Source organism: Jaculus jaculus, chromosome 16, assembly GCF_020740685.1.
Source record: "Jaculus jaculus isolate mJacJac1 chromosome 16, mJacJac1.mat.Y.cur, whole genome shotgun sequence".
Classification (NCBI taxonomy): Eukaryota; Metazoa; Chordata; class Mammalia; order Rodentia; family Dipodidae; genus Jaculus; species Jaculus jaculus.
In genome coordinates this window covers 43,262,038-43,275,025 of record NC_059117.1, presented here as the reverse complement: position 1 = coordinate 43,275,025, position 12,988 = coordinate 43,262,038, and the positions used below count along the sequence as shown (strand labels likewise).

Here is a 12,988-nt window from a genome sequence, read left to right as displayed (position 1 = left end):
GCTGCTGGAATGTCTTTGTGAGATCAGTTAGAGCGCCCCAGGAAAAGCTCCAGTGGCTGAAGGTATGCAGAGACTGTTGCTCAACACCCTTGTGCCTTCGTTGTCATTGCCTAGGAGCGGGGACACTGGTTGGCCCAGGCTGCAGGTCCTGAGGGGAGGCCCAGGGCATGGCTCTGCGTCCACAGCAAAGGAGGAGTCTGTGCTGGGGAGAATAGCCCATAGTGGAGTCCCCACACAGCTAAAGATTGACCAGGTGTGACACTCACTCTTTCTCTCTCTTTCTCCTTCTCTCTCCAGACTGGGAAAAAACCAGATAACAAGTGAGGGTGGGAAGTATCTGGCCTTGGCTGTGAAGAACAGCACATCCATCGCTGATATTGGGTGAGTAGGGGCATGCCCGTGTGGAGTGCTTGCGTCTTGCTACGTCTGTGGCTTGCGCTGCTCCTTTACACATCAGTGGGACAGAAAGACAGTGGGCCTGGCAGGGCGGAGGAGGCAGCAGACATGCCCCAAAGGCTTCTGCATGGAAAATGTTGTGGAAAGTCCCAAGAGAGATGACACCTGGGACAGCACAGACTTAATTAAGTCATTCAGAAGTCACTGTCATTACACTAGCAAGTGGTTGGAGACATCCCAGCTTTTTTTGGTCACAGCTATGGATGGGCTTCATTTTAAGAGTATGATATTTTATGGATAAATTTGTTTTTCTTCTGTTTTTAAAATTGTAAAATGTGCATAATATAAAATCATAACCATTTCAGTTGTACAGGTCCGGGGTATTAATTACATTCATGTACTACAGTCATCACCAGCATACATCTCTAAAGCTGCTTTCTTCCCAGCACACTTTGAACGCTAGCTGCCCCCCTCTGTGCCCATCTCCCATGCTGCCCCACTCTAGAAGTCTGATCCGGAAACCTCACATAAGTGGCTCAGGCAGTCTTTGTCGTTTTATGATAGCTTATGTCACTTAGCATGATGTCCTCAAGGCTCACTGTGGTTGTCTCATGTCAAGTCCCTTCTTTTTGAACACTGATTCTCCACTATACATACACACCCCATTTTGCTTATTCTGTCCTGTTACTGGACACATCGTTGCTTCACATTTTAGCTGTACTAAGCACAGCCGATGGGCATATTATACTTTGTGTGGATACATAGCCACAAGTAGGACTGCCTGGTCACATGTTAATTGTTTCTCATTTCTTAGGGAACTCCCAAGTGGTGTCCAGTGTACTACCATTCTACATTTCCACTACAGTGTATAATGATCCCAGTTTCTCCACATCCTCACCAACATGTGTTTTGTTTGGTTAATCCGAAGGATGGATTGACATCTTCTGAAATCTTTTTGAATATTGTAGCTGGATTATAAAAAGAGTACAGATAATTTCACTGAGAAGCTATAGAAAATATAAACATTAATAAAAATTGTCTCCTCAGAAGTAATTGTAGATATGAGCTAAGTGTGGTGGTACATGCCTGTAATCCTACCATTTGGGAGATAAAAGCAGGAAGATCACAAGTTCAAGGCTAGCCTAAGGTACCTAGTGAATTTGAGGACAGCCTGTTGCACAGGCAGAGGGGAACAGCTGGGCCAGGAGCCCAAACTCTCAGCAGGCAGACTGTGTTTAGTCAGATCCTCTGGGATAGGCTGCTCTGGGGAAGGAAGTCAGATTCATTGTCTCAACTCGCTACTAAGACTGCAGCAGCCTGTGGGGCCTGGCTAGGCCCACAGAGAAGGTTGCTAGGGCTGTTTCAGTCACATTGCCTGGCCTGGGCTTCAGTGGTGTCTGCAGGAGCGGCCCTCTCACTGCCCATAGCAGATCGAGGGCAGGAGACCAGCTCTTGCACACAACCCTTCTTTCAGGCCAGTGTGGCCTTTGACCCCTGTAGGTGGCATGCCAGAAGTTTCCAGGGTGGTCATGTACTACAGCTGTGAGATTGGAGGTCTTCTCAAAGCTCAGAGTGAAGCTGGTTTCTGACCATACAACTTGCTGATCTGCTTTTTCTCTTTTCATAGTTCTCTTTAACTAGAAATCTAGACTCACCCACCAGGTGGTCACTGTGAACGGGGCTCCAGACCACAGCTCCAGAGGCTGCTATTAAGTATGAATCAAGCTGGGGCCACTGACAGAAATGTAGCGATACGTGGCTGTATCCGGGGAGCTAACCTTATCTTTATCATCTTGCCTCTGCTCTAGGATGTGGGGCAATCAAATCGGGGATGAAGGAGCAAAGGCCTTTGCTGAGGCACTAAAGGACCACACTAGCTTGACCAACCTCAGGTAACGAGCTTCCTGAGACATGAGGACATGAGGGAAGGGTCAATTGGCATATGCAGGGTTTCTTTCTGAAAGTTTTCCCTTGGTGCATATGAGGCTGGTGTGAAGTGAGATTTGCTCCCCCCCTACCATTATAACTAGTGCGCCACATCAAGTCCTGGAATATTTCCAGCCCCTTAGTCATTTCTGTGTGCCCCCTGGGGTTCTGGGAAAAAGTCCCAAGTTCAGATAAAACTGAAAGGGATTCCTGCTCCTTCCTCTGAGGATGGTGCAGGAACAGAGGGGACCCTTGCTTTCAGTAGACATCTCTGCATCAGGCTTCTGACCCTAGTCCAAGCATCTTGGGGTGTCCCAGGCTCCACCACTGAGAGGGAGTCCAAGGTGGTAGGTCCAATAGCAGAAGAGACTTCTCCAGGTCTTCCCATGTGTCCCTGAAACCAGATGATCTGCGCTGCTGGGGATTCCCTATGAAAACCCTCACATAGGCCCAGCCCAGCATGGTCTGCTTTTCAGACACTGGGCCTCGTTGGCCTTCAATCTGTATGCTAAACCCTGAGTCTGACCCCATTTTCCACTTGGAGCAGTCTTGCCTGTCTCTATACTCTGAATGGGGTCTCTGGAACTAAGAGGCCTGACCACAAAGCAAATGAGGCAAAAGTGGGTGCTTAAGGCCAGGCCAAATGTGAATGTGTCCATAATGATCCATCTCAGCTATTTTTTTCCTAGTCTTGCATCTAACAGCATCTCTACAGAGGGAGGGAAGAGCCTTGCCCAGGCCCTGCAGCAGAACACTACTCTGACAATATTCTGGTAATGACCCTCATCATTTTCAAGCACTGGATTTGATTGTTACTCCCAGGGTGTGCTACCCTGGAATGAGGTGCTTCTGGGTTGGAAAGAAGAATTCAATTCCCCCCTAGGGAAGAAAGCAGCCACTTCTAGAAGCACAGACAGGTACAGATGGGGAAAGTAGACCCAAAGAATGTAGGTCAAGACCTTACTCTTTGCCACCTTTATTTAGCTCAGATGATCTAGAAACCTGGCCATCTGAGTTGCCAAGAATCCTCTCAGAACATCCTCACAAAGGCCAGCACCATCCAACTTTTGTAGGAAGTCAAAGTACCTACATGGGCTGGAGAGATTGCTCAGTGGGTAATGCACTTGCCTGAAAGCACCTACATATTTTTCAAACATTATCCTCGTGTCTCTGCTCCTCTGTAGCTGGAATTACAAACACCATCATGCCCAGCTTCGTTATGCATCTTGCATGCTGTAGGATACATTTATGAGTCCATTAATTTTTGTCTTAAGAGAAATATATTGAAACTTGGATAGACATGACCAAATAGCCCATCAAGAATGGCCTTTTAAATGCTGTTCATTCTGTATCAGTGTTCTCACTATTTTTATACCCACTGGAACAAGAGGGTCCAACATTGTCCACATCCAGGAGCTCCTGTCCACTGTTCCTGTCCCTTGCTGGGTTCAGAGCAATGGAGAGGCTTCTTGAACTCTCAGTCAATGGCTTTAGGGCACCACTAAGCACCATTTTCCATGCCAAGGTGGTCTTTCCAGGTCTTCAGTCTGACCTGAGAACATGCTTCCAACAGTGTTCAAGGGACAGATCTGCAGGCACTGGCCCCTTGTTTTCTGGGCCCCTGGTCTCTGTGAAATCCTCAGGCTCAGGCAGGGTAGGAAGAGTGGGCTTCTCTGCAAGTGGGGGTGCTGGAAAGGGAAGTTCAGGGCAAGATTCACCAGAAGCAAGTGCTTTTGTATGTTAAATGCCTGCCTGCAAGGTGATGAGCTGCAGGGCTGGAGAAACACCTGCTGCCTGTGTGAACTCTCTACTGGAGTCTGCCTTTCAGTGCCCCTGACTCAGTCCTCCTCTCTTCCAGGCTCACCCAAAATGAACTTAATGATGAAGCAGCAGAGTACTTTGCAGAGATGCTGAAGGTTAACCAGACTTTGAAGCATTTATGGTAACTCCAAAAGCTTTAGCGTTTAAACAGGCTATTTTCCACAAGTGGTTATTACAATAAAATGTGTATACATACAAAATTTACCCTTTAAAGTATACACGCCATTCAGAGCATTTTAGTATGTCCCCAAGATTAAACAGCTGTTATCTCATTCTAAAACATTTTCACTGCCCTACGTCAAGTCCTGTTTACCTTAGGCACTCACTCCCAGTCCTTCCTCCAGCCCCTTAAAAATGTCCTTAAAAGTAGAATTGCTAAGCTGGGCGTGGTGGCGCACACCTTTAATCCCAGCACTCGGGAGGCAGAGGTAAGAGGATCGCCGTGAGTTCAAGGCCACCCTGAGACTCCATAGTGAATTCCAGGTCAGCCTAGGCTAGAGTGAGACCCTACCTCAAAACAAACAAACAAACAAAAAAATAGAATTGATAAGCTGGGCATGGTGGCACATGCCTTAATGCCAGCACTCGGGAGGCAGAGGTAGGAGGATCACCATGAGTCCGAGGCCACCCTGAGACTACATAGTAAATCCCAGGTCAGTCTGGGCTAGAGTGAAACCCTACCTCAAAAAAAAAAAAACAAAAACAAAAAAAGAATTGCTACTTTCCAATTCTGCTTTCCAAAACCAGCAGTATATTGAGGTCTGTTGTAGTCAGCTCAACAACGCTGTGATGAGTATCCAGCCAGACACAGTTTATGAGAGGGATTTATTTTAAGCTTACAGATCCAGGGGAAGTTCCATCAGTGGCGGAAGAAGATATTTACTTCTGTACATCCAAACAAAGAGAAAAACTGCAGCACACAAACATGAGAAGCAGCAAATAGGAACACCCGCAGCCCCCTCTCGGCCTCTACCCCGTCAAAGCTCTCACTGCTCTCCACACCACTGGGCTCGAATCCGATGCACCGCCAGCGACAGGCTGCTAGTTAAATACCTGAGGCTACAGGGGACTACGCTCACAGTCACACTGCCACAGGCCCCAGTTTCCCCCATTCCCATCAACACTTTTTACTAGTGTCTGTCTGAGCCAGACCAGGGGACAGGAAGTCGTAGCATGCTGTGCTTTTTAAAATGCAGCTAAGTTATGTGTGCATAGGCATACGCAGCATGCACGGGGAGGTGGGAGGAATCATTTCACAACTTGGTTTATGTGGGTGCTAGGGAAGAGTGAGTTCCATGGAATTCCCATCAACAGGCTTTGCGAACAAGCACCCTGAGCTGCTGAGCTGGCCCCCCAGCCTGCATGCTGCACTGTTGATCCTCACTTCCCTCTGGCCAGTAGTGCTGAGCGCCTTTCACACGCCTATCTTCTTGACCACCTGCTTGGGAGACCGTCTCCATACCCTTTCTGAATTAAAAACTGGGTTTCTACTTATTGCTGAGTTGTAGGAGTCTCTCATCCCAAGTGCCAGACTTGTGCTATGTATAGGTTTGCAAATATTTTCTCCTTTCTACAGGAGTTTCCTCTTCCTCAGTAGTGAACCATGAATCGCAGAGGTTTTTGGTCTTGATGAAGTCAGCATTGTTTACTTTTCCATAGACGTTTGTGTTTTAGAAGTTGTACCTATGAGCCCTTGTCTAACTCAAGGTCATGGAGATTTACATCTAAGTTTCCTGTTGTGTTTTCTAGTTTTTATTTCACATTAAGTAGGCAATCTATTTTGGGTTAATTCTTGAGTATGGCATAAAGGAAAAGTCCCACCTCATTTCTTTCTTGTAGATATCCATCTGTTGAACAGATTCTCTGCCTATTGAATGGCCATGAAACACTTGTCAAAAATCAATTGACTATATGTCGATACATCTAGACTTGGTTTAAGCCTGCCAATCTATGTGCCTATCCTTATATCAGAGCTGAGCTATCATTTCGTTTAATTTTTGAGACACTTTCACCACACTGGCAACAAACTCAGCCTCCAAGTGCTGGAATTATAGTCACATGTCTACACTGTCTTAATTACTGTGATTTTATAATACGTTTTTTAATCAGGGGGTATAAGTTCTCCAGTCTTCTTGGTTTTGGTCTTAAGATTGTTTTGGCCACTTTTGGTTCTCTTTCACTTGAATTTAGGATCGAGTTGTCAATTTCTGCAAAAAAGGCAGGCAGAAACCCATTTCTTTCTGCTCTCTAGCACTTCTCCTACATCCGTCCCTGGGTTCCAGGCTGGCCCCCAGGAGTCCAGCCTGCAGGGCTGGAAAAGCATGCAGTGACACTGCTCTCAGAGATGTGGCACTGGAAGCCAGGTGTGCACACCACTGTCAGGCTGTTTAGGGACAACTTACTGTGTCTTTCCTATCTTCTTGCCAAATCTTTTGTGGTTTTGATTTATTGGGGCTTTTCTTTTGGAGGCAGAATCTCACTCTATAGCCCAGGCTGAACCTGAACTGGCCATTTGCCTGCCTGAGCCTCCTGAGTGCTGGGATTATGGATGTGAGCCACTACGCCCCAGCACCAAGTTTTGATTGAAGGCAGTAACCTGCCTGCTCCCAACACAGCCCACTGGATGGCAGTGACAGCCACTGTGGAGGTGCTGACAGAAAACAGCAGAGATGAAACTGGACACAGAATTCTGCCCACTTTCGGGACCTATATGTGTTCTTTTCGCCAAATGTTCAAGTTTCATTTGTGACCATGCTCACGAAGGTTTTTGCTTCTGACACCTAGCCCTGAGGGGTGTGGCTACAGGAACTGGGTCCTTTGGCTGCAACGGTGAAAAGAACTCCTTTTTCATTACCATGCCTATGTTCCTCCTTCCATTGAAGCATCACATACCTAGTGTATACAGGGCACTCGTCTAGTTATTCTGATTTCACAGATGAGACAAATAAACACAGATTAGTTTGTTTCTGTAAGGTCCTGAAGCTAAAAAGTGGGGATGAGAAGAGCTCCTAACTTGCTATACTGATTCCTTAAGGAGGAGGCCCACTCACTTTAGCTCTGTACACTCGTTTGCCCCAACATCAGAGCCTTCATCATCTTGGCAGGGCTCCTTGGGTCAGTATCCCAAGTTTCTAAGAGTTAGGGTCGGCAGTAGCTGGGTGTACACATGGCCTGGGAGAGGAGAAACCTGAGCAGCGTGGGCACAGCACTGCCTCTTCCTGCATTTCCTTTCTGTTTGGGCAGAAGTATGGCTGCCAGGCTTCCCAGCTCGCCCACCTTGTGCTTTGTTTGGATCATTCCTTCTTAGAGCATCAGTCTATGAAGCCCCATTCTTGACGTTGTCCCACTGGCCCCATGAGTGGCAGCAACAGAACCAGAACCATTCCTTACCATCTCTGGTGGATGTTGGGGAGGGCCCAGTACCACTATTGTAAAAGCCTGTGGTCCCCCATACATGACTCCTTGGTAGCTACTTAACTTTGAAACTGCCCTGCCTTTGCCTAGCTAACTAAAAGGAGAAGGCAGGTGACCTGTTGCCCTGGTGATGGGCTTCTTGAAATATGTTGTGCAGATTGGTGGTCTCCACACTTTCTGATTGGGCACCTGTTGCGGATACCTCCTTGTTGCTGGGGGAAAACACCTGACCAAAAGCAGCTGGTGGTAGGAAATGGCTGGCTTGGACTTAGAGTCTCAAGGGGAAGCCTCAGGCTGGCAGAGAAAGCATAGCAGAGCGGAGGCTGGACATTACTTCTTGAGACAGCAGGAGGAAAACAGCAGCAAGGGTGAGCTGAGCTCTGGCAAGGGGAACTGACTATGACACCTCTAGCTGAACCCCAGCAACAAACCTCCTCCAGCAAGGCTCATCGCCCAAATTGCTACCAGCTGGGGACAAAACATTTAACACAAATTATAGTTTGGGGGGGGACATCTGATTCAAAGGACCATAGCACCCCTTCAACAAACAAGGTCACTCACAATCTGTTTATGATTATACTGTCCACATATGTATCTAGATATACTATTTTTACTGGAAAACTTGTTAAACATTTTAAGAATTATTTGTCATTCTCATGTACTTGACTGGGACACTTAGCTCAATGAAGAGTTATAATTACCCTGTCCCGCCAATCCTGACTCTGATACCAATGAACCCAGTAGCTCCTAGGTTGGACCCAGTGTTCTGTGAGAACACAAGGTATTCTTTTCTTTCAGGCTTATCCACAACAAGATCACAGCCAAGGGCACCGCACAGCTGGCCGAGGCCCTGCGGAACAACACTGCCATCACGGAGATCTGGTAAGGCCATATTTGGCGCAGAAACCACCTCAGTGGCTGCTGATTCAACACCACTGACTGCTTTTCAGTGTCATGAAGCCCCATTCCACTTCTTTCTTGCCTCCATCAAGGCATACCCACCCATGGCTTATTTAAGAGCCTAGCTAGATGGGCCTGGGTAGGTACTGAGAGAGGGGTTATAGGATGGGCAGTGTATTTCCTGATAGTTGTACACTTGCCATGTCTTTCTATGGAAAAAGTGGGGATACATTAGTTAGTATGACACAGTGGCTCTATGTACAGACTTATATATGCTCTGGAAATGTGTTCTCAACTTCAAGGGCCTGAGATAGTCCCTCCTAGTGTAATTGTGGAAGCTGGTATGGAACATGACTGTTTCTTGGTGAGGACATGGTGATTTCTATGGCTTCTCTTAAGTCTATGGACTGGCCTCACCAAGAAACCAAATTCTCAGCTCAGGGAGTGGCTGCCACAAACTACCTTCTCCCTTTCCTCTGAGCAGGGAAGTTTCTTTCTGTCCTGAGCAGCTGGAGAGTAACGGAAAATAGCCTGCGAATTCCAAATCCAACAGCTCTCCGCCTGGCATGTGGGGCTCATGGACTCACATAGGCTTCAAAGGGCTTGGGTAGCCTAACCCCTCAACTGTGCTTCCTGTCGCACTCAGAGCTTCTCTCCTGGGATGGCTCCAGTTTGAGCCAGCAGCTTTCCTTAGCAGATGTCCTAGGGTTCTGATATCTCTAACGCCCTAGGGTTGTCATTACAACTTAGGGTTCATCATTTTTTCTTTTATTATTATTATTATTATTAAACATATTTTGTATAGATACATTCTGTGTTGGTACCCTCTTTTCCCTTGCCTGCCCCCATTCTGCTGGGGACACTTCTCAGTGGACTTGCAGGTATTCCCTATGGGGTTGTTGGTTATGTGTTGTGGGAGCAGCAGTCAGTGATTTTTTTTGGTGGGGGGGAAGGGAATGCCTCTAGGCATGATGTCTCAACCTGTATCTCTGACAATCTTTCTGCCTCCTCTTTCACAAAATTCCCTGAGCTGTACTGGGTGAGTTTTAAGTCTGTTTCAGTGATGAGCTCTTAGGAACCTCTGGATGTCTGCTTTGCTAAGTGTTGAGTGTCCTCAGGGTCTGTCTCCTGCACCCTGTTGCTAGTTATCAGGTTCAGCATGGAAGCAGCGCTCTTGCTCATCTCCTTAGTTCCTCTGTGGTTTCAGCTGTGGCTTGGCTGAAATGCGAGGGGTAGTTTATCTCATCGGGTCTTACTACCTTCTGAAAAAGAAGAACAGATTCTCTAACGAATAGTGAAGTGAGCATAGTTTAAATGGGATAAGCATTAGGGTCCATCTTCATAGCTGCACACAGTAGCTTCTCCGTGCCTCTTTATAAGAACCCTAATCCTACTGCACATTGCCTGGCCTCAGTGGCTCTCTGTAACTGTGGAGCAATACTTCATAACCTCCTCAATCTTGTATCATTCATACCTACAAAACCATTACTACATAGCTGACACTGTCAAGTTCTGCTACAACCTTAGGATGAAGCCTGGCTCCCTTGGACCACAGCTATAAACCTTCCAAGGTAACCTTGGCAAAAAGTTTTCTAAGGAAGTTTTATTTGAGCAAAGAACTCCTCAGTTTTAGCTTTTATCCTTCAAATGAATTGAGATTTTCACAAGATGGAACCTTAGTGGGTGCTCAATCTCCTTCCCTGATGTCACAGTGTAGCACAGGACGTTTCCCTTTAATGGTGCTGATCACTTTAACAATTACAGGTGCTTTCTCAGCACTAGTCTGAATCCTGTCTTGAGATTTCTCACACCAAACAAATTAGAGCATTACTTTGAGTTCAGCATCATGCAAGTTCTCCAAACACGGGCAGAATGCAGCCAGTTTTTTGTTTGTTTGATAGCATATAACATGAACTGCCTCTAGCCTAGTTCCCAATACTACACTTGTTCCCTTCCAATACCTCAGGAACTGGGCTTCCATTATTCACTTGTCTGTCAGCATTCTTGTCTTCCAAACTCCACTAGAATGGCTTAGTAACCTCTGGTTATAGTATTCGAAGACTTTTCATTTAAGAAATATTTTATTTGCCAGGCATGGAGAGACATGCCTTTAATCTCAAGCACTCAGGAGGCAGAAGTAGGTGGATCACCATAGTTCAAGGTCAACTTGAGACTACATAGTAAATTCCAGGTCAGCCTGGGCTAGAAAGAGATACCACCTTGAAAAAAAAAAATTTGTCTGTTTATTTATTTGAGAGAGAAAGAAAGAGACAAATAGAGAGAAAGAAAATGGGTGTGCTAGGGCCTCTAGCAACTACAAACAAACTCTAGACACATGCATCACAACATGTGCCAATACAGGTGAGTGCCCAAACTGCTAAGCCATCTCTCCAGCTCATATTCAAACACTTTCCTAGAACACAGTTTTTCTTTTTTTGTTCATTTTTATTTATTTATTTGAGAGAGAAAGAGGCAGATATATATATATAGAGAGAGAGAGACAGAGAGAATGGGCACACCAGGGCCTCCAGCCACTGCAAATGAACTCCAGACACGTGCGCCCCCTTGTGCATCTGGCTAACGTGGGTCCTGGAGAATTGAGCCTCGAAACGGGGTCCTTAGGCTTCACAGGCAAGTGCTTAACCACTAAGCCATCTCTCCAGCCCTAGAACAAAGTTTTTCAAACCCTTCCACATTTCTCCTGCAAACCAGTTTCCAAAGGCCTACAAATGATATGGTCAGCTTTATCACAGCAGTAGCCCCACTTCTCAGTACCAATTTTCTGTATTATTTACTGACTCATTGCTGTGATTAAATCCCTGACAAAAACAACTTAAAGGAGGAAGGATGTATTTTGGCTTAGAATTTGAGTCACTAAAGTCAGTCCATCATGGTGGGGAAGTCATGTCAATAGGAGCATGACAAAAGCAACTTAAGGAAGGAAGAGTTTGTTTTGGCTTACAACTCACGGTTCCAGTCCACGGTAAAGAAGGTACAGCGGCAGGAGTGTAAGGCTGCTGGTCACATTCAGTCCGCTGTGAGGAGCAAGGAAGCAGAGAGGGGTAAATTCTGCTGCTCAGCTCATTTTGTCCTTTTGATAGAGTCCCACAGTTAGGGTGGGTCCTCCCACCTAATTAACCTAATCTAGAAAATCCCTCACACAGACATGACTAGAGATTTGTTTCCATGATGGCTGTAATTCCTGTCAATTTGACAGCTAGAGATAAGCTATCAAAGGGTAACAGTCAAGTTTTTAGAAAAAAACTGTTCCAGAGAACAGAGCCCAGATTCAAAAAGAAAACATAGCGGCGTTTGTGTTGTGAGGCTCTGCAGTCTGTGAGGAACGTGTGCTGTGAGGCTGCCTGCGGGCTCGGGTGCAGTGTCGCTCTGCTCCCTGTTAGCATTTCTCTTGTGAGGCTTTCTGTGAGGGCTTTGTGTTGTGAGGCTCTCATTTCTGTGAGGCGTTTGTGTTTTGAGGTTCTGTTTTCAGTGAAACAGCTGTATTGTGAGGCCCCCATCTTTGTGGCATGTGTGCTGCGAGTCACTGCTTTCTTTAAGGCGCTTGTTTTGTAAGGTTTTGCTTTCTGTGCGGCACGTGTGTTATGAGGCTCTGCTCTCTGTGAGGCACTTGTGTTGGGAGGCTTTGCTTGCTGTGAGGCATCTATGTTGTGAGGCCCTGCTTTCTGTGAAGTGCTGGGTTGTGAGGTTCTGCCTTCTCTCTGTGCGGCACATGCGTTGTGGGCTCTGCTTTCTGTTAGGTATGTGTGTTTTGTATGAGGCAGTCCTGAGTGAGCTCTTTGAGGTAGGACTTTTCTCCTGGCTTTGGCTGCATCTGCAGGTACTGGCTCTGTGTGTCAATTCCTGCATTGATTAATAACATTGCTTGAATGCCAGTCCTGGGCTGGCATTGAGAATCTGTTCATGAGCAAAACTCAGCTGTCCTGTCAGGATCCCCATGAGGTTTGGGAGATGTACACTAGAGGTAAACAAGGTGATTTTTCAATTATTAATGTGAAGGCTGCTAGACAGTAGCAGGCCAGAAAAGGACTCTGACACAGAGGAAAGTCAGAGAAAAAAGAAAGAAAAATTTAAATTTAGCCAACAAGGATGGACTGTAGTGGTTTTCTGCGGTGAGAAGGAAAGTTGTGCATGGGGAATGTCACATGCAAAGGCTCGGAGTGAGAGCAAACAAGGCATCCATCATACACTATAAGGAGAGGCTGGGACGACAGTTCTGTAAGTAAACTGCTTGCCCACAGGCATGCAGAGCTGAATTTGATTTCCAGTTCCCATGTAAAATGCAGAGTTTGGTGGCATATACTTGTAATCTAAGCACTGGTAAGGTAGAGACAGGAGGATTGTTGGGGCTCACTGGCTAGCCAGTCTAGCCTAACTGGTTAGCCCCAGATCACTGAGAGGTCTTGCCTCCAAGGAGGTGGCTGAACCATCCTAAGGGGACAACCCAAGGTTATCCTCTGGCCTTATGTGCACACACATGTGCACTCATACACATACGAACATGCATGAACAC

General features: G+C 46.4%; 1 protein-coding gene across 1 annotated transcript in view; it reads left to right on the top strand.

Annotated features, from left to right (window-relative positions):
* The window catches only part of Nod1 (nucleotide binding oligomerization domain containing 1), a 49,938-nt gene that overhangs the window by 34,781 nt on the left and 2,169 nt on the right, over positions 1-12,988 (top strand). Inside the window, exons 7-11 of the mRNA XM_004652636.2 lie at positions 298-381; positions 2,205-2,288; positions 3,012-3,095; positions 4,181-4,264; positions 8,356-8,439. Of these exons, the coding sequence (XP_004652693.1) occupies positions 298-381; positions 2,205-2,288; positions 3,012-3,095; positions 4,181-4,264; positions 8,356-8,439 (420 nt within the window). The remainder of the gene's footprint in view (positions 1-297; positions 382-2,204; positions 2,289-3,011; positions 3,096-4,180; positions 4,265-8,355; positions 8,440-12,988) is intronic.